This window comes from Trachymyrmex cornetzi, unplaced genomic scaffold, assembly GCF_001594075.2.
Source record: "Trachymyrmex cornetzi isolate Tcor2-1 unplaced genomic scaffold, Tcor1.1 scaffold412, whole genome shotgun sequence".
NCBI lineage: Eukaryota > Metazoa > Arthropoda > Insecta > Hymenoptera > Formicidae > Trachymyrmex > Trachymyrmex cornetzi.
The window spans coordinates 635,240-658,985 of NW_017298876.1; the positions used below are offsets into that span (position 1 = coordinate 635,240).

General features: G+C 31.0%; 1 protein-coding gene across 1 annotated transcript in view; it reads right to left on the reverse strand.

Annotated features, from left to right (window-relative positions):
- Positions 1-23,746, reverse strand: part of nAChRalpha4 (nicotinic acetylcholine receptor alpha4) — a 191,453-nt gene that overhangs the window by 13,921 nt on the left and 153,786 nt on the right. Inside the window, exon 8 of the mRNA XM_018512497.1 lies at positions 21,014-21,150. Within this exon, the coding sequence (XP_018367999.1) occupies positions 21,014-21,150 (137 nt within the window). The remainder of the gene's footprint in view (positions 1-21,013; positions 21,151-23,746) is intronic.

Sequence of the window (23,746 nt, forward strand, 5' to 3'; positions counted from 1 at the left end):
ACCTCGAATTTCAAACTTTTTTTTATTGCAAATAGTACTATTAGATGAAACATTAATCCCAGTAAAATTTCAAGATGAGTATAGGCACGGTTGCGGAGATACAAGGGGGTGAAAGTGATGATTTCCAGTCAGGGTGTATTGCACAAGGAAGAATATGTGGCTGAAGTTCATTGGTAATATTGAGGATATATTCTGTCGAATGGATCGTCTACGATTCATTGTTCAGAGAACGATCTACTATTCACCGCTATTTCATTTATGAGGGGGTTCATGTAATGACAAATCTGTCGCAACTCGCTGGCTCGCGTAAAGTAGCCACGGCAGTGTCGCTGCGCGTAGCTTAGCGCCGAGACACTACCAGTGTCTCCAGATCGTGTGGTTCCTTGGATTTGCTCAATACCATGGGATAAAAATACCCAATCCTGAAATATACAATGTATCTATCACGATTCACAAAACAACTTTGCATAGTGAGAGGCAAAGGGACTCACATTAAAAAAGCACCCCAATCTGTGAGAGGCAAGGGGACTCACACTAAAAAAGCACCCCGATCTGTGAGAGGCGGCGTCAAGTGTCACTTCAACTCCATCTATCTCGGGGAATTTTCATGCTTGACGAAAACTAAAGTCATATTTGAATTCGGCGTAAAAAAATCCATAAGAAACGATATGTTTTACTTCGTTAAATATATATTTTAATCCTTGGTGTGGACACTTGAAGAGTTTCATGTACTTTCATGGGTATGAGAAACCATCACTTTCATCCCTTCATATCTCCCGAACCGTGTCTATGCTCATCTTAAAATTTCTCTAGGATTAATGTTACATCATATAGTACTATTTGGCATAAAAAAAGTTTAAAATTCGAGGTTCAAAAAATTGGCGAAAAAATAGATCTTTTTGTCATCACTCTTTTCGCAAAATATTAGCTAAATATTGTTACTGAAAGGAACAGTTTCATATTAATATTGGTATCGATAGTTTAATTATGTACTTGCAATTTTTCTCTTTTTCTTTCTCTTATTAATTTTAGCAAAAATTTTTGTAAATTTTAGAGAGATAAAAAATAATTGTGTTCATGATTATACATTTCAAGACCGAAAAAGATTTCGGCGCGGAGTTTACAGAATTGGAGAGTGAAGGATATGTACTTATATAAATTCACATCGAAATATGTAAGCACTTAAGATCTGTTTTAACCGAAAATAGGTGTTTATTTCTCTTAAATAAAAACTCCTAAAATCATGTGTTTAAATCAAATTTTCTGTTTATATCAAATTTTCTCAAAACATATCTCGAAATAGCAAATCTCGTCACTTCAGAAAAATAACGATTTAATTGCTTTTTGCCATCTTTAACTTGTAACTAATATATGATGTAAATGAGTTCTTACTTTTTTTATATCGAGATACAGGTATCTTTTTCCATGCTTGGACGTTTTCTATTGGTGTAGTTTCTAAGATCCCTGAAAGTGAATCGACATTTACGCCTCGTCGTCCTCTCGTCACATTTTGACATAAAGACGCCGTCGCGCGAATGAAACTTTTAATAGAGAGGTTGACACGAGCTGGAGCGTCGTTGTCGTTTACAAGCGTGACAAGTCGGAGAGAGCAGCACTCAAGGCGATGAAATTTACTTAGCAAGAGTAACGACATCACTGTCCACTCGGAAAAGGCACTCGACGAAAAGAAGCGAGTCAGGTATCAGAGAATAACGAAATACAAAAGAAAATTTGAAGATGGGTCGTGTGTATATCTCTAATGAGCTGAATGAATTTCATCAACGAATAATGTGTACAAATATTTGCTAAAAGTCATTAACAAACTTCATCATTAATTGGATAATTTGAAAGAAAATTGCAAATTAGTAGAAACTATTATATTACTAATTATTAAAACTACTACTAATTGCAAATTAGTAGTAGTTCTAATAATTGGTTTAAACTTTGAAATATTCGTGTTATCATAAATAAACTTAAAATCATAAATTTAAATATAAGTTTCATAAATTTATTATAAAAGCAACTTTTAAATCATTTTATGTTGCTATAAATTATATTACATAAGTATTGCTGTTCTTTCAATATGTTGGGATCTGCTTTCTCAAAGTTTTGTTTGAAATATTGTTAGATACTGTTCACGAAGTTTCATACTGTGGAAAATTTCTTATTGGGGAAAGTTATGATATATTTGTATCTATTAATCGATCAAACAGTAATATATTGCGTCAAAATTGGTTTCCTATCTTTTATGTAAGATTTATAGATTTTATAATTTATTATTTTATTATGTAAAAAATCATTAAGGATGATATGGTTTTCACAATATTAAAACGAGGAAATAATTCATGAAAAAGATCCCAGAGGAAGAATTAATGCCTACATATAAAAAACGCATCAAATATAATATGCATTTAAAAGTTAATGGCTTTCCCTCATTAGGGCAAGCCGTTTAACAAATTCGTTGGGCGAAATAAATTTTGCGGGTAAATCTCATTGTTGGCTTTAATCGCGTACTAAGTTTACATCAGTGACGTTAATATCGCTACGTTCATAAATTTCCGTGCAAATTTTAGTATTCATTATAAATCACCGTAAATCATATTATCATGCATTAACAAGAAAAAAGAATGAATTAGTGTGTTCTGTCTTCGAAAAAGTCCTTTTTATAAGATGGTCTGCATTAAATTATTGAGACATATCGATTCCTCGCGAGACGATATTGTAATCGCGCATCAGACTATAATGCAGCACCGATATTATATTTATAGCGAATATATTTTCTACTACGATTGTAAAACCCCAATAACTTATGCGATTTTATCTTGGACTATTTACGAACATCCATTTGCATCTCATACGCTTGCGAAATACGTTGTGCCTATAAAACATAACTAGCACAGTATTGTATTGTATTGCATATATGTCGTCATCAATTAGAAATCAATCTCATCGACACTTTACCATAAAATTTCACAAGCAATAATTTCCAAATTACCCACACGAATAAAATCGTAAAATTAAATAGTTACGTTATTAATTCTTTTTAATAAAATTGATTCGGAATTTATAACAAGATATCGTCTCCATTTTTAATTAATATAAGTCTTAACTGTATTAAGTATTTAATTAGTACAAATATTATTATTTTATATAAGTATTAAAAATACTTTGAAAATTATATTTTCTATAACTTTAATTATAAAACGTTTTTTCAAATATACAATAGTTGTAATGCAATTTTTTTTCTGTGTTCGCTTATCTTCTAACATAAGATTAAAATTAATACAGTCTAAATGACTCTCATTAAAAGATGAGACCTTATATAAACGCTAAAGTTATCTTAATAAGTCAAATCAAACATGATAGAAAGGCGCGAGACGACAAAATTCAGTTACTTTGTTAGACTAATATCATTATTGCTCACTTGAACGAGTAGAAAAGCCCCGCGTAAAGCGAGACAAGTGATTACTCGTGCGAGTCATTGACCTTAATGTAGAGAGTCTTTCACCCATATTAATATTTGTGCGAATGTCTTAATATGATGAATTAGTGAAACTTTGTCGAGTGCGTCTCGAAAAGGCTCGTGTAAACATTTTGATTCGGTGCTGTTACTAATATTTTTACAAATGAAGAATTTAAAATTCCAGAATATATAAAAAATAAATTTTTTTTTTACGTAATTTAATAAATAACTACAATGACTTACAACAAAAAATAAGATTTCTTACATTAAAACAATTGAAAAGTTAAACATAGGCCTTTAGCGCTGTAATAATTGCGCTTTTGATTGGGATAATGTTCAAATATTAGACATAGAACGTAACTACAATAAAAGACTAATATCAGAAATGATAAACATCAAGCGACAAAAGAACGGAATTAATTTAAACAACAACACTGAGTTATTTAGTCCTTCATATTTTTGTTACTTGACCGATCAGTAAATGTCTACAGCTAAACATAATCCATTCTCATTACGACAATTGACACAGTAACATGAACATCATTGACTTTCCTAATCGTTAATTATCGTCGTATTGTCTTAAATTTTAACTTACGTACGTTATCGTTGCAATAATTATTTGTGTAATGATTTATTTGGTTTGACGTGCTCTTGAGGTGAATTTCCGTAGCAATTCCTGTAAGTTTTTCAATATCCTTCGACTCTAGTATTCGATTATAAGAACAATAAATTCATGGTGAAACCAATAGATAGCGTTTATTAGTTTAACGGAAACGCCGCTATCTCATTAGGCGTTTATCTCATAATAAGGAGCTTTCCTCTAATATTAAAAATTTCGTATAAAAAAAAATTTAAGTTTTATGTTAGTAAATCGTTGGTTTTACACAGTAAAATATTTATTGTATTTATTATATCACATTTAATTAACATACTGCATGTCAAGAAGTTAAAAAGCAATAAAATGTTTTTTTTATGTCACTGAGAACGTGACCTGCATGCAAAGAGAAGTACAACAATAAGCACTTATTTCAAGCAAACTTCTTCGAACGATAAAATGCTTCTTCAATTTTTTTGCGACGAAGCACTCACGTAATTTTCACCAAGTCGTGTATCAAGAAGCAGAAGAAAATTTAATGGTCTGATGATTCAAAAGACTTCTGAAACTCGGAGTAAGACATTTTTAATCTGTTTGCAGTTGTACTGATTTCTATTATATAAAGTGCAAACTTTAAGTATTCAATAAATAAGTGTAACGAAATTTTGTTGCATAACTCAAAGGACATAAAAATTTTTTATCAGAATTATTGAATTTTCCTTTAGTTCTGTTTCTTTAAATACTTTGATTTTTCTAAAAACTATTTTTATATTCAGATTTCTTTCTATACAAAAATTAGGGTAACTCCGGCATATACGCTGCACCTATCAAAAACTTAATTTATTAAGTATTATTTAAAGTAAACGAACTATATCAGTAAAAACTTTGTACTGTTACTACTATTATAAAAAAAATATTAGAAATCCGAAATATTTAGTTTTCATATTAAAAAATAAATTCTTTGAAAAACCCTTGCATTTTTGCCGTATATCCCATAGGGGTGGGATATATGGCTACTCATAGAGGTAGGGGGGGTATGTACGGCTCATGAAAAACTTACAAATAATGCATATAAATAAGACGTAAAATGACACAGTAATAAGACAACAAACTAAAACAAAGAATACGAAAGCAAAGCACTTGTATTTTGCTATACAACATGCTTTACTATTCCACTACGCGTATGTATCACGAAATAACTACTAACAATAAGTTTTTTGCACGCTCTACAGTAATCATTTTATGTAGACTTTAATTTATGATGGTGTTATTTATTACAGTGACAAATCGATTGAACTCACAATAATTTCATTAATATTAACAGTAAGAAACTGAAATCATAACATAATACTAATAAAACATAAAGGCATGTAACAGAGTAGTTGCGAAAATTACCTCCACTCTTATTTTTTCTGACTTCTGCAGCGTAAATCTCAGCGTGGCGTACCTACCTGAGAGTTACCCTATCATAAATAAAATAAATCTAATTCTTAACTATGACTTTGAAATCTGATGTTAATTTAGCAACTTTCTGAGAAATAAAAAAATTTCTCCCACATACTCGTGTAAGGAAGTTATCTCGCAATGGTCGATTCAATTTTATTATTTCACTCTTTTATCATTTTTGTATTACAACACAGTACAGCACGTGGCAAGTTGGAGCACGTACACGTTGCGGAAGTACAGTATCGTGTACAGCTCGCAGCTGCGCGTTTCGTAAAACTCATTCCTTTCGAACGAACACAGTGACATCTCTGTAGGCAGCAGGGTGGGATCATCCTTTACGAGTTTCGCTTATCGCGGAAAGGATTGCCGTGTCCTCCTATACGCGGCGAGACGCGAAGGGGTAGTACCAGTCAACCGCAATCCGAGATAAACCTCGATAGGGAGCGCACGTAAGGATTTGTAGCCACCTATAGCTATATTCCTCGCACGGATTTTCGGCGCTATCATTCGCTCCGAGCTCCAAGGAACTTGCTCGATAGCGAGACGAGCAGCCAGAAAGTTTTCCTCAAAAAGCAAAATTTGGCAATGATCCAAAAGTTCACATCACACGTTATAGAAATAATTAAAGTTTCATAATTAAACACGAAATATAAATATTAAAACAATAATAAAATTATATAGTATATGAATATTAATAAAAGGAAAAGAAAGAGATTTAAAATCGAGTTGGTAATGTATTTTTAATAATTAATTATCAAAGAAATAAAATTATTTTGATAAGATGAATATTAGTTTTATCAAAAAAATGTATTGCTAAAGTTTGTGTTTAAAAGTTATGTCGAAGAGAACATAATTTGATTTAACATAAATTACACATATATCTTTATAATCTCTGTATCGACTCTTTATTTTCATTCCCTTCGATCCGTGAAATCGGCAAATATCCTGTGCTATTTGGAACAGTGAACACGAATTGAAGTAGGGCATTAGATATCATCTATAGATATATAATGATTCCAAAAATGGGACGCGGCTAAAAAGTGCTTCAGACCATAAATCCGTTACGTGTTGAAAAAAGTAGCGTTTCCGCCGCGCTCGTTTTTATTTTCCAACCCTTCGCACTGAAAATTGTTCACTCGCTTGAGTAGCAATTTAGACCAAAAGTAGCTGGAGCTATCTCTCTGTCCGACGAGAATGAGGAAACGAAAGTGATGTTCAGACGAAAGAGTTCGGTTCGATTTCTTCCACCATCTCTGTATTCGCAATATCTCTCATTTATTCGCGAACTAGATGAATTTGTAAGAGAGTACGAGGTGTCATAAAATAAAAATATTCCAAAATTGACTGATTTAGATTATGTAACTTTTTAAACATAAATTTAAATTTATATAAATTTTTTAAATTATACAGATAATAAAAAATAAGTACTTAAAATGTGTTAAACGTTATAAATATTTTTATATCTTAAATTGAAAGAAACTGTTTCTAGAGAATTGATTTAAAAGAATTATTTAACGAGAGATTTATCACAATTCTGTTTATGTAATTTTAATATTACATTTATTAAATTTATACTTTAAATATCTTACTATAGAACGTACTTTTGGATAAAGAGATAATTTAAAATTTATTAAAAATTACAAAAATTTGTTAGCATCGCGAAATTCGTTTTTTTAATTTGAGAAATTTTATTTTGTTAATTAGTGGGATTTTAATATTTGTTTTAAATACAGGAATAATTGACGTTTAATATCAATAAAATTGTTTTCTCTATTAAGGAGATTTTTTTGTTGATAATTTTAATACCTTATAGCGTATCTTGTTTTTGCATGCAGATGTTGCGACTTCCAAATTCAACAGTTGATATAACTCGCATGCATTACGCATGCGCGGGATACGCGGAATTTTGATGGATATCCGAAAAAGCAAATAGAGTTCTCCTGGCAGTGCGTGTCACCAGGGATTTATGCCAATCTTTCTTCATGGTTCCGGTATTATCTTGACGGTAACAGAATATCCCGTATTATTAGCATCAAGTTCGCTGCGAGTTCCACAATAAACCTAACTCATATATAGTAGAACATATACATTTCCATAAATATATCTGTTATATTATATTGTGTGTACAGGTATTCTACACGAACGTATAACTTTGCAAAATGCGTATTGTTTCAGTTACTTTCGTTTAATTTAACTGTTGAATTTGTGTAAAAATGTAAAAAGTTTAGAGAAAATTGCGAGAAATATTTTAAGATCTTGCTAGAAAAAATTAATTCAAACTCCAACGCAAATGTTCGATTTTGTAACAATTCGACACCTCGTATAAATATGATGATTTGATCCTTTATGTCAATTTTCGATGTTTCTACTTTATTCGCATGACTATGTGTAAAGATATAGAAAGAAAAGATGACAATTCGCATTGGAGAAATTCGTTTCGTCAATTGACGCGAATAGCTTCCGAGAGCATTACTCGCTCGAACGGGCGCGAAGGCAATGCCGTCTGCCAATCGGCTGTAAGAAATAACGGTGCGATGCATAACGAGATGCAAAATGTAGAAAAGTATTCGCGCGCGTGCAAGATTGTCAGATGAGATCGTAAAGCCAGACTTTACGAGCAACTTTAAAGCTCGATCGGGTAATTATGGTCTCTATACCGGGTCGCAGTTATTTTCCGGCCGCATTGCGGTTACAACGCCGTTCTCATTTTTCCAACGCTTCTTTTCCTTCATCTCCGGGCCCTGCGCAAATTAAATTCGATTATTATTCGGCTCCTGCACGAGAATTCTCGTATATCATTGCTACGTGCGAAAAATGGCTTCAACGCTTTCCGCAGGATAAGCGAAGACAGATAACCGCGCGGGAAATTCCTTATTCACAAAGTTATTTAACGATGAGATTGGCTTCCGCTTTTAAAGGATTATGAACGACGGATGGGCGCGAATTGGACATATTCGATTAATCTTATGGTAGAATTCACAGCATTATAAAGAGATGGAAAATTAACTTTCGTAAGTCCTCTATGGTAACAATTTAATTCTTTTTCTTAGAAAAAAAAATTATATAAGGGGTGTCTCGCAATTTTTTTCCAAACACTTTCGTGTAGATAGAGCGGACTAAACTGAGTTGAAAAGGTCTCTACTATTTTGCTATTTTCGCAATGATTAGCGAGATATTAATTATACTAAAAATTGCCGAATATTAGTCTTCAATAATTTTTTACTCAAATACTATCAACTTTACAGAAAAACAGCAAGAGACAAAAATTGTTTATTCTGTACTGCATTTTCTCATTGGCAACTATCAAGAGACACGGTAGTGGCTCGCGCCAAGTGGGTGCACAGCGCCATGGTGGAAATACATAAGATGAGTCATTTCCACGGATGCGCAGTAGCCCGAAAGTAGAAGGGAGTAGATAGTCAATTACATTTGTCCCATTTCTTGAAAATCAAAAATGGCTGACGACATGGTGTCACTAGAGATAACCTACAATTTCAGTTCGGAGTTCAGTTTGAGGATAGGGTTATTAAAAAGGTAAGGTATTAAGGTTATTAGATTGTACCTACACTTTATTTTAATTTGAATAATACATTTATGTTATTTTTATGAAAGATGTTTTTATTTTCAATGGTGCGCGTTTGAATTTCACGCATAAAAAATGGGGCAAAAGTGATTGGTTAATATTCTATATCCCCCACCTTTTGCCGCCATTATGCGCAATGACTACCTTATGTATTTCCACCATGTGCAGTGCGAGACCGCCCCGTGTCTTTTACGCGAATCAGCGAGTTGCGAGCATCCAAAATTATCGGGTTTTTAATAAAGGCTGGACCGATCGAGTTTTGAATATGAGCTCAATCGACAGCTTGGGTTCGAATTATATAATAAACACTTTAGAATTAATATAAATATATTCTTTTGATCATTGTTTTTGAACAAAGCAAAAAGTGCAACAATAACCGCGTAAAAAAATATAGTAAGATTTTTGTTTTCTTTTTAAGCAATATTCTTAAGCATACTTTTATTTTGATTTTAAACACAGATGCATGACGCGATTGGTTTACTTAGGCAAGGTGGTATCGCGATTCGGAAATCATGCCATGCTTAAATTGGATTCTGTTCCCACAGGAACAGCCGAGGTTCGCGGTCGGTGAACGGAAGTCTCCCAGCACTACCTCCGCCTTGCGTCTACCGGCTGGAATTTCCAATTTAGCTGTCCGGGATAAGGAAGCAACCATATTTAGAGTAGACCTGACATTAAATCGGGAACTTAGGGAGCGCCCTGTTTCTAGACGAAATGTGGCGGCATCGATTTCCTGCTTGGAAAAGATTACGCAGCTGTTGCCGGAAAGCTGTTATTACTTCAAAGTTTTACAATGAGAAAATCAACGATGATTTTGATTATTCAAATAACGTGATGTTTAAGGATTTCTTTTTCAAACGATATCATTTGTACTCTCTAAATTACTTGGAGTGCAATCTCACTCTAAGAGAGTCATTTTTCAAAATACAGTCTTTTCTTGGAGAAGATTGAAAATATTTCACTTGTTGAAAAAGAGTGACAATTTTCACTCTTTTTGAGTGAAATCTCCAAAAAAGAAGTGAAATTAATTTTCAAGAAGTAAAATATTTTCGTTCTTCTTCAAAAATGGCTGTATTTTTATTTCCTTGGAATGAGATTTCATTCCAAGAAATTTAGAGAGTAATCAATCAATGTTACAATGCACAAATTTAAGTCCGCAGTGTGTTAATCGATATTCCATATTTTCCTAAAACTTTCATTTCGGAAGTAGACTTCGAACATGTTCAATTTATGACAGCAGGATTTTCTTTGGATAATTTCAACCGTGGGAGGATTAACTTCGCGATGACGAATGTATCGCGACAGCTCGCGGAAACATATCCAACGAAGTCACGTCGAGAAAGTCGTGAAAACCCTTTTTACCCTTCCATCAAAACTTCACGCTTTACGACTGCAAAACGAGTTTTTCTCGGAAGTGCAGATATTGCGGGCGTTCTTTATATGAGGCACAATCGCTGCAGACAATAGAGGAACCTCGGTTCTTCGTTCTTCACCGAAGTGCGCTTCTTCTTCTTTCATTTTATCTCTTTCTTCTTTCGTCCGACTACGTTTCGCACTGATTCCGGTTTATGAGACTCAACGGAGGGGATACCTACATGCAGTATTTAAGCGGTCGATATATTCCCGTGGAAAATAAATGCAAATCAATCAAGACAGTTTCTTTAAAGTTTTTTCGTCATAAATCGAACATGTTTCAAATTTCCAAGCATACAGATAAATTTCTTCTAAAAGTGTAAGTATGGCTATAATTTTAAACATTGGTGCGTCACAAATATCACATAGTTTAGAAGTGATTCTTATTATATTATTTTGATTGATATTATATTGATAACTTTCTATATTACAACACACAGACTAAATTGACACACGTAAAAGATGAAAGAATTCTTCCTGCATAAAATAGTCAAGTTTTTCATAATTCTACACAAAATTAATGTTCTGGAATGCGTTCACACTCGGATGGAGAGCGACTTGCGTCGGTTAACTTAAAGTATGTACTTGTCAGCATGACGTCCGGTAATTTCTTCATCGTAGAACAAAGAATCGTGACGACTGAGGTAACGACGTCGCCGGTCGTTAATAACGAGCGAGCAAGTAGTAAAGCAACGAAATCGTTATGCTCCGGGTTTACGAGAAATTGTTGTCGGCTTTAAAATCCTGATTCGGCGTAGCGGCGGCAAACCACCGAGTTTGGACCGGGTCCAGGACTACTAGCGAAGGCCACTGCCTTTTTCTTTCCGCTCCATAAAGTGAATGTCGCGCTTTACCGCTTTTGCCAGATCGTGTCCTCGCGCCGCGAATCTTCTATCGCCACTGTTCCATGATTTTCCGCTTTTTCCGAAATCGTTCTCTTCCTATCCTCCCGCATGAATACCTCGACGGAAAACAATGCAAAAATTTGCTAATGATATTCAGCGCCAAAATTTAATCAATTCGAACTAATAAATGTCTAAAAGTATTTCTGAACGTAATACATTGAGCTGAAACTTTCAAAATAATTTCTTTGAAATTTTTCAAATCATACTTAATGAAAACATTTGGTAATAAAACCTTTCTAATTTTCTTAGGATATGATTTTCGTAGAATATGATTTTATTTAATTAACTATTGATTATTTCTTTTCCAATTAACGTTCCAACCAACCAATCAACCAAAGAACCAATCAACGTTCATAAACTGTAATGTTTTATTATCTCGACATTCGATTTTCTGGAACATCCTACATTTCTACATAATGTAGCTTTAGAAGCAAATATGAGAGTTTAATGGAACCATATAATAGACACAGGATTCTTTAATGTAAAAAAAGGAAAAGGTGGAAGCATTACACTGACTTATTGCTACATAAAGCAGGTACAGTTCGTTTTTCATCATTTTGTTTTTTGATCCTGTCTCTTTGGCCTGGTTAGTCCGAAAAAGCAAAGCCGAGAACATATCGTGCCGTGATGCCGGGTAAAAATGGTAGAGAAACCGGCTCGTTAGTTAAATGTCGCCGGTATGAAGCCGGCAAATGCCACCATTAATATTGGAATGAGTTCCTTTGAAAAACGCACACTCTAGTCGTCTGGGACATTTTCGAAAGGGTGTGAATACACACACATCTAAAATTGATGCCGAAATGTCGACGACCGGTTGACCGGTATATCAAGTATCTGGAAATAACACGAGTGTTATAGAAAAGTGAAGTGAAGTTTTATGCTTGTGTCTTCTTTATTCAAGTTTAGCTCGCTAAAAAATTTATCACTTTCTAATTGCAAATTGTAATATGTAAATGATTTCTAGATTTGAAGTATCTCATGATTGGAAAAATAGTTAAATCTCCTTTTGTATATATTTTTTTATTTTAATTAATATTTGAAGCAATTAAAATTAAACGAAACTAAAACAAAATTTATGTGAAGTCTAAATTGCGTTGCATTTAAGTAGTATTTTTAGTCGAACGATGGTTTAATAATCATTAACACAATTGTATTTTGATAAGAATATCAAAATTGAGAAATATATTGTATTATTAAACGTTGATTCGTACTACTTTTCTATTACAATCACATTAAACACACATTTCACGAATTTAATTATCAATGAGATTATTGGTTTTCTGGCAGTGAATTATTACGTTGAAGACAAACATCAACTCGACTTATTAATCTGAGAAGTTTGGAGATTAGTTTCATATTTGCTCAATCTGCGAGCGATTATGATTTGGCTTCATGCAGGAATCGTGCCTTCGGAGTTTCGTGTGTAAACAACTATATAAGATCGTCATAGTTTAAAAATTTCAGAATAGAGCTCTGATTGAAAAATAAATAATTCAATATATTCTATACAGAATATTCTAGACAAACATTGTTCGGTCTTTACAAAATTAGATGTCTATCCTTATGTTTAAATAAATAACATCAAATTCCAAACTATCAATTGTTTTATCATTACATCGGTTTTTTTTAATCCTATGCCGATATTTTCCACTTGTTAGAGCTATGACTAGCTATGCTAATTAATTAATTAATTAATTAATTAATCGATCGTTATAACGTTTTGCCTGTACGGCAAAATTTCGCACGTTACAATTAAAATATATTATCATAGTTTAACATTATTTTATGTTCATTGTCACTGCAATCATACAAAAGAATAATCGTTTTATGCTGTAGATTCACTTAAACATCTGCATAACACAATGAAGAGTAGCTCCTCTTTTTTCATTTCTACGATAACCCAGATTCGAAAACAAAAAGCTGTTTATCTGCATAGTATCGCAATGCCTGATCTTCATCATTCAATGGATTTGAAACAATAATACAACAATGAAAAAAAAACATGAAAGAATTGTATTGCTCCCGCAAACTGTATGTAATATAACTAATTGAAAATATTATTATCAATTGATAACAATAATATTATCATAAATTATAAATGTGTATATCTCTTCAGAATCATGATAACAAGTTATTAATACGTAAAAATAAAAAATTATTTATCATGTAATATTCTCATAGTGATATGTCCATACCATGTTAAAAGAATAAATTACTTTTTATTATATATTACTTTTACTAAATCTTTAATCTGTTTAGTATTATGATAATATCGTTTTAACATATGAATACATGTTAGTAATAACATTATGTACAAACGTTACGCTAGGTTATAAATTTGTAATTAACTAAAAAGACAATCTCTTTGCATAGCATTAAATTGTAAAATATTTATGAAAGCATTGAGCAAAATCTCATATTGAACACAGCAATGTTCAATGCTGTTAATAGTATATATACACATATTAAACTTTATTCATTTTATTCATTAATAAATTACTGATAAATAACAAATAGATAAATAAATATTTGCACAGCGAATATTCCTCATGTACTAGAAGTTATATTGGTAAATGGAGGAAGACAGAGAAAGATAGCGTTTTCACCGTAATTGGCAAACATGTATATGTCACTCGCTGAGACTCTCATGTTTGATATTAATTAATTATCTCTTTGGTCAACGATTATTATGAACGTTACACGACAAACGATGTTATATATAGCCGGTTATATAAACAAAAACACTTTAAAAAATGTCATCACACATTTTGTTATAAAAATTTTATCGCACGCTATTATATATACACCAATATATATTTCAAATTATATAAGTAATACTAATTTAAATTGAAATTTTTCGAATAAAATTATATTACCTACGTTATAATTATGTTATGATTAATAATTGAATTAAATGGTAAAAATATAGGACGGTGTAAGAGTCAGTAATTAGATAAACAAACTTAATATATATTCATATTATACAAAATAATGTTCTTGAACAGTCAATGTTAAATCGCAATAATTACAAAACGCAAAATCATAAAATTGAACAATATAGTCTAATCTAAATAAGAAATATCCGCTTAACGTTTCGACTCTTGTTTCGAGTCTTCTTCAGAAGTGAGAACAAATTGTATATGTATAAAAAATTAATCTTGTCGTGAAATTAATCCATCGAAGAAAGAAATTTAACTCAATCGATTGTCAATCTCGTTGAAAAAACTTCACTGTTGGATTTCACAAACTAAAGGAAATTTCTCAAAAAAGGCCAAGAAAGATGTACTGCCCGTTACAATTTTTCCAATTACTGTAACACGTCTGCCTGTCGTCACATCTACTTTTCATCTAGTTAGATGGAAAAATTGTAACGGGCAGTACATCTTTCTTGGCCTTTTTTGAGAAATTTCCTTTAGTTTGTGAAATCCAACAGTGAAGTTTTTTCAACGAGATTGACAATCGATTGAGTTAAATTTCTTTCTTCGATGGATTAATTTCACGACAAGATTAATTTTTTATACATATACAATTTGTTCTCACTTCTGAAGAAGACTCGAAACAAGAGTCGAAACGTTAAGCGGATATTTCTTATTTAGATTAGACTATATTGTTCAATTTTATGATTTTGCGTTTTGTAATTATTGCGATTTAACATTGACTGTTCAAGAACATTATTTTGTATAATATAAATATATATTAAGTTTGCTTATCTAATTACTGACTCTTACACCGTCCTATATTTTTACCATTTAATTCAATTTGTTATTAAGAGTCCTATTAAATTTGATCATTTAATGATTAATAATTTTTTTATTTCCAGACATTATTCTCAACTCTTCTTCAAACCGTAAAACCATCTAAGTAATAATCGTCTATTACATATTTAATTGATTTGACGATCGGTGTTACAGACGGGGCTAAAGAAATTTGCATAAAAGTATAAGTTGACGTTAATTTACATTTTCTTATCAATATTTCAAGATTAGTCTTAAAAATGCTTTTTAGGCTTTCACGGGTATTATCTTCAAAGATACCAGAAGATTTGCGGCTTATCACCGTTTTTATCCATTACTAATGCCAACGTTTCACGAACCTTGCCGATCATTTCATCAGGGCGAGGAGCGTAATAATACTGATAGTAAACGATATTGATAGTAGTATCGTTTCTCGCCCTGATGAAGTGAACGGCAAGGTTCATAAAACGTTAGCATTAGTAATGGATAAAAACATGGCAATAATTTGCAAACCGAGCCGCAAATCTTCTAGTATTAGTCTTAGAAATTTGAAATGTAATTTATTAGCTTTCAAATTGTAGACAGCAATTTGTCTATGTAATGCGACAATTTAAATAAATTAAATTTTTTATAAAAGCTGTAAGATTTCTTTTTCTTGTATGCAGAACTTTCATTCTTTTAGGTGGAAAAGCAAGTTGAAGTTCAAATTAATTAAGTGAGTACTGAGGCGGATTATTAGCAGTAGATTGACAAAGGGTGTCGTCAGCGTAAATGAGGACGTACCACCCGTAACCGGAACGAGAAGTCGGATAGGCGAGAAAAATTACTAACGATGACTTCACTTTGCTAAAAATGCCACTTAAATACGTCACAATGTAGACTTCAAGTAGTATAATTTTTTCAAAATTATTGTAATATAAAGTTCACATCTTCAACGATCAAAAAGTAAAAAAAAAAAATAAATTAAGTAGCTTACACTATTAAGAACTATGTAATAGCTTTCATTTGCCTATTGTTTCATATTTTTGTTAAGAAAGAGAGCTCCAATATTTTGGGTTTTGTTCAAATAATTGACAAATTTTATATCAATTTCAAAATTAAATATTTTTATTAATATGCCATAGCCTTCATTCCAAAGTAATAGATCTCTAAGAGATACTATACTTATTTATGTTCTTTTTAAAATTAACAATTTTGTATATGTACATATTACCTAAATGTCTGATACATGGAGATTCTCGTTACTTTAATAAATTAAAAAAATATGTTATACTGTCAAACTGTAAAACAGAAATGCAGCAAATTATAGCGATATCTAAAATAATTAATATGTAGAAAAATAATTGTTGTCTGCAAAATATACTAGTAAATAATTAATTCTGCAAGTAACGAATAAAATATAAAATAATTTGCTCTCTGCATTCCTCTACCGCTGTTCAATTCTTTCCACAGGCTTCCTCCTCCTCCTTTCCTAAAATTTGTTCGTTATACTTGTACAATGCATACACATGAAAAAAAGATAAATTAAAATAGCATATACAAATCACTAGAGTAGAATAAATGCACGGCAACTTTGCAAGGCATTCTCACGTTAATTACACGCGACCGGCGTTTTATTATAGTACATTGCGAAATCTCATTGAAACGCGAACATGAAGATAATATAAGAAAAATAAGAAACTTTATATAATTTGCTCAACACCCGCAAATCATGAATTAGTAAAAATAAATAAAATGTCAAACAGAGCGGATGGTTTCGACAAATTACGATGTGTATAAGTACCGAATTTATATCAAGCGCAGTTGACAAATATTAAAATACAATCGTATTTATTAATATTAAGTGTATTACAAGAACGTACAACGATCGATTAAAAGTTGATTTTAATCAGTGGAAAATCAAAATCTGATATATTCGACGCATATAAAAAATTACAGCATTACAGAATAAATTTATCTCTATTAATAAATCGCGCAAAATTATATTTGTTTGTGAAATAATAATTAAGTTACTAATGAATTGATAGTTGTTAATAGAAGTAAAGTCGTGAATTAGTTAATTGCGTGCACTGATAATTACTGTTGTTTGTATGATAAGAGACAATTACGTGGTGTCTCTATATAGGTATTTGACGCAATTGAATGAATCCTACGATCGTATGATTTATATTTATGTTACTACATTTGTGTTACTATCTGCTGCGCAAATGATAATTATATACGGCATTTAATGATCTTATATGTTATAATAAAGGCTATACGCAAACTAATGTAGCTTTCTATAAAGTATCGTATTTACGAAATAAATATATGCCGAATATATTTTATTTTGTACATGTTTCAAATTAATGTTTAGTACATAACTATATAACATAACTTCTTGTTATTTGAATGGCACAATTTTCACAAAAATGTATTGTATTAATAAAAGATAATATATCACTCACCAACATAATGTGTAGTGGAGATTACTTTGAAACTTTCAGCCTTCATTTCTTCTGAGATTCATTCATTGCACTCGTATAACATTTCCAATATTAGTTGCACGCGACGCACACTTTAGTGTCTCATATTACAACAGAATTTCATCAAAATGCAATCGCGAAGATAATAGAGAAAAGAAAAATGTAGAAAAAACGAAACTTTATGACTTTATATTACTGTTCAATATACATACATACAGTGAGAGCAAAAAGTATTTGTACAAGGAAATTTTTTATAAAAAGTCTTATTTGCAAAAAATAAACATTAATTAGCAATTTTATACAATGAACATATTCTGTAACATAAACAAACGAGCTTCGCATGTATTCCTGATTCTAGGAGCTAAATTTCTCGACTCTACGAATGCTTTTTGAGCATCCAAACAATAGAATTTTTTATTTTCGCTTATTTTTCAGATGATATATTTTCTATAATTAATACAAGTCTTTTTGGTATACATAATTATAAGAAACATACAGTCTATTTTATTCTTTATGAATAAATTGCTAATTATCTAGCAAGAAATGAACGTCAATTAAATGTCAAATCGACATCGAATTGGTGTTGAAATCATCGTATGGATATCAGTCTTTTTGGTATACATAATTATAAGAAACATACAGTCTATTTTGTTCTTTATGAATAAATTGCTAATTATCTAGCAAGAAATGAACGTCAATTAAACGTCAAATCGACATCGAATTAGTGTTGAAATCATCGTATATATCGATTCGATGACTCATTTCTCGCTGGACAATATTTATTTTTTAAAAATAAAGTTTTTTTTAAAAGTATTTTTTTAAAATAAAGTTTTTTTAAACATATTTTTTCTGACAAATACTTTTTGCACTCACTGTATATTTTACAATTCTTGTATACATTCGAATTTAAGTGTGAATATCAATTCGATGACTCATTCCTCGCTGGACAATATTTATTTTTTAAAAATAAAGATTTTTAAAAAAATATTTTTTAAAAATAAAGTTTTTTAAACATATTTTCTCTGAAAATACTTTTTGCACAAATACTTTTTGCACTCACTGTATATTTTACAATTCTTGTATACATTCGAATTTAAGTGTGATTTGAAAGATGTATTATCCCTCGCGCATACAATAAAACAATATCTTATAATTCCTTTTTTATAGCTTTAATTCATAAGTAAAATGAATAAATCGTGCGAAACATCGTTGTTTCGATAAAAATAGTCATAAAATTTATAGTTACCAAGGATGTTAATTGATTGACAGTTCAGTTAATTATTCATAGGGAATAATTGCTTTGGCTCCTTGTATTCCACGCGATGTGTTTTGATGCGTAATGCGTGTTTGCTACGACACGCACTGTTGCCTGCTGACTCGCAAACAATACAGTGCGCGACGGCCTTGCGTACATACGAGGTCATATGTTATTAAAACAATATCAAGGTTAATCGACACACAGACACAGTTTCGTCACAACCTGCTAGATATTTGTATAATCCAGAAAAATAAAAAAATTTACTCTGTTCCTCGAAAACCACTATTTCTGACAGTCAAAGTTAAAATTTCATGTTGTAGAAGGAAACATTATTATTATTATTATTATTATTATTAATTTAAATGGTAGATATTGTTTAATTATTCTATTTAAGAATTAATATAAGTGTATTATTTAAAAACTGGATTAAATTAAACCGTATTATGTATCAAGTATGATTAAATTCCAGTTGAACTTTTCAGCAGAAATACGAGATATCGTTCCAATATAATAATAAGTGCTTTAGGAATATTTAAAAATATCTCTTTTTATTCTTTTCATTCCCTTTGACTTTCTTTTACGTAGTTTTATTCAATAGAAGAAAATTCTCACTTTTGTTAAATATTTCTTAATGAAATTACATTAATAAATATCATGTTTTTGTCATCAGGAATCTGTATATGATCTCGACTTCAGGGTCGAAAAGTAAATTGAGGATACTTGGTATTTGTTACTTGCTACGTCGCCCATTTTCAAGTAATTCGAGATCCCCAGATACCCCTATTGAATACGCAGATGCATCGCAGGCGTGATGGAGAGAAATAAAAATAAAATGGCAATAAAATAGAGGACTACGATAAAGAAAATTGTGATTGAGAAAAATATGTAAAGTTAAGGATACAAGAAATAAACGATCTAATCTATAAATTTTCCTGTAAGAAATAAAAAGAAATGTATGAAGATGAATCCAAAATTATTTTATCAAAAATTTCTGTAGAAATATGGATGTACTTACAATTAGATGTAAAAAAAATTAATATGGAATTAATAAAATTGTAGATTTAGTCAAAATGACTATAAATTTAATCACATCATTAACAACAGCATTTAACATATCTCAAATCGTATTTTTATTACTTTACTGTTAAATCTCTCTAATCGCAATTCATATCTTTACATTAAATTAGAGATGCACCGTAAAATTACCGAATATCGGATAGATATGCAAACAGAATGTAACAATGAATATCCGGTATCCGATCGGATATTCGAGAAGACAATTTCTTCGAGTCGGATATCCGATCAGATTCCGAGAAAGTGTCTTCTAAAAAAAAAGGGCCTATATAGAGAAAAATATTGTGTAATTTTGCAACAATGTATAAGATATAGCATCTTAAATATGCATACTTATTTTTAGAACATTTATAAGAAAAAATTTAACGATATCAAATTTCAACCGGATATATTCCCGGATACTAATAATATCTGGCTATCCGGTTGGATAGTAAAAAAGTACAGGTAATATCGGATGCCGACTTTTGGATATCCGATGCAGCCCTACATTAAATAATCATCGATCTATGTACACATATATACATGTGTGTGTGTGTGTGTGTGTGTTATATAAATATATGTGTGTAGTATTAATTATTTTGCGTGAGAGAAAAAATATTGTAGAACAACTGCAAACAGTGCTTCTACAGTTGTTCTCAGAATCACTGTTCGTTTCAAGAGCGAAACGAGAGCGATTCCAACTCTCGTCGTCATTTTTCCATTTCTCGCTGGCGAATACAAGTGTCATTGTATAGCCCCTTTACGATCCTCCAAGAGGCAATATTAATTGCTAAAATCGTTGCTGTCGTAAACACGAGCTGATAAATCGCCGCTGAAGCGTTAATCGATAACGATGATAGCGCGCTAACACGACAAGAAAATGTGATAATGCGAGCAAAATGGGACAATGCAGAAAACGTTTCCTACGATATTATACGGAAATTACTGAAAATTGTTTCTGTATTACATCTAGTTTGTCGCAATCAGAAACGCATCTTCTCTCCTCGGCTGAGCCAAATTGGCAAACGTAGCGCGAACGTAATTTTCTGCTGTGAAGTTACTTCATCTTTCGCTTTCGTGTAAAGTTGAAATATTTACCTTATCGAGACGAGTATCATGGCAAATATCAGGTACTTTCCAAGCAGCGGCACAACTAGAGAAGTCGGTGGGATGATCTCAACGACCAGTAGAAAGAACACGTGCAGACTGATGAGAATCGAGATGGAAAGCGTTACCTGAAATTGAAAGACATTTGTAAAGCAAGTTTCATTACATAAGGAATAAAGTGAAATATATTAAAAGTTCGTTTTATTCAAAATAATATATTGCGTTTATTATAATAAAAGAGAAACTTACAAAATATCTAGAGCTATATATTTTGTTTCTTCCAGTAAATTACTTTGTACAATTATGATTTATAATTTTATAGATTTGTATAGTTTATTGTTATAAATCAAATGAATAAATTTTTTTTATAACGTGTAATGTTATTTATTTTCCTATCTGATTTGATAATTAATTTCTCGGTTTAATATTATAATGATAGAATATTATATTAAAAGAATTAATTGTGATTATCTTATAATTCATTATGTTTTATCAAGCATTAGAATGGATATAAAAATATAAAAATAAGAAAATTATTATATGCTATTTCTGTCATATTATTTTAAGAGAAAATATATGGAGTATTTCTCAAGAAATAGGTAGTCGTAGTTCAAAGACACGTGTTGCCTTTCTTTCAAAATATGTCCTTTGACAAACTACAAATTTGAACCTATTCGAAGAGGCCAGGTAAAGAGCTACGGATAGTCGAGCGGAAAATTCGTATTTATGATTCGCTCGTAAAGAATGTACGAAGTAAGAGTCAGAAGGATAAACGGGTCGGCCCCGTGAGGTGAAAGTTGTTCACTGACAGAGTTTATATGTGTCCGTGATCCATTCATTTTAATAAAACTTGTAAACGAAGAGCATCAGGCACGTACAGCCACGTCTGGAAGCAATACTACTGTTGCCAAGTATGATGAAAATAAAAATGAAAAAGTACAATGAGATAAGCAGGAGCAAAATGAAATGTTTTACCTACTGTTGTAATACTATTGCAATACTAAATAATTCATCTAATAAAACTGTAACATAATATACAGCGATATTAAGAAATGATATTTTTCTGGATTAAGAAATTAAATATAACAATTAAAAAAAATTAGTGTAGTATAAATTAGATCAAAATTATCACATTTTAAGTTAAACTTATATGTTTAATTCATATGATATACTTATTTTTTATCGGTACAGAAACCAAATATGTATTAAAAACACATAAATATCATATATGTAATATCATAAATGAAACAGATAAATTTAACTATACGCGATGCTATAAAGATATACACCGTTCGTATTTGTTAACATTCTTTTATATTTTATAATGCTAAATACGAGCGTGTGTTCAATTATAATTATTATTAAAGAAATTATAATACATTTAGTGTTTTCTTAAATAAAAAGTACGGTTATTCATAATGCGAATACTTCATGAGCAAATATTGTATTACATAGCAAAATTAAATATAGCGTAACTAAACAAGAAATATCAAAAATTTTGGGTGAAGGATTTATCAGGCACGTTACAGAAGCAGAAGTTAACTGGGTTAACGATTATTTCAAAAAAAAAAGGAAGAAAAAGTCTTCTTGTATGAAACGGTCTCCCCATCCTGGTTTTATTATACCCTTTTATGTTGGGCATTATATAGGTTGAAGTACAACTTGTATGAAGTTGAAAAGTCATATATACTATTCGAACTGTAGTAATTTTTCTATATTAAACGAATTTTTAAAAAAAAGTACAGTAATAAAAAAGAGGAGTCATAAAAAATATTTAATACAAAAGTTAATACGAGAAAATTTTAGTTAAGAATTTGTATGTTACATTTTTCAAATATCCTATAATTATTATGTAGATATTATCAGTTATAATATCTATATGACATAATAAATACTCCAAAGTGGTTAAATACGTAATGTAAAAACATCTCTGATAAGTTAATTTTGTAATATTGTTAATGTAAACTTTGTATTTAAAAGAAATTGAAAAATCGCTTTAAAAGATTTGAATTCAACTATGTTTGTTGCAAATCCGGGGGATTGAGCATGTTACGTATTATATTTTCGTCTCGAAAAATAAACAAAAAGTGAGATTCTTTACGCGAATTTGCAGAAACCGCGATGACGTAACTTTTTTAGAATAAAAATTTGATTAAATAAAATCCATGTGAGATTTCAGACGATGAAAAATGAAATAAATCCAAAAATATGCTGACATTTTGTATGATCGATCTTTTGGTTCTGTATCTAATATCTGGAAAATTCGCATATCACGTTATAAAAAAGTGACGATATATATTTTAACGATTTAAATTAGAATATAAAAGTTCCGATTGAACTCGGCTCAGTCATGGGTTTAATTAAAGTTTTCGTCTCTGCATCGGTATTTGCGAGGGAAAAAGTTTTAGAATGAAATCGATTTAATATCATATGTAGTACGTTGTTTGATTTCGTCCCCCGATTTTTCATGAAACTGGAGATCATTTCATCTGTCAATAATATTTATTATAGAATCGTTTCGTACAAAATCCCGTGAGATAATTTCCGATAAATAGTTTCCGACGGAAGGTATTTGCAGACGTATGTGGTTATCAGCCTATATTTCCTTTTTTAATTTGATGCACGTGGCTTTTCAATAGCGCTTTGCGGCGTTCCGTGATGATCAATTTACAGTTCGACCTGTCGTTACATGAAACTGTCCATCAAAGCTGCGTCAGTGGCCAA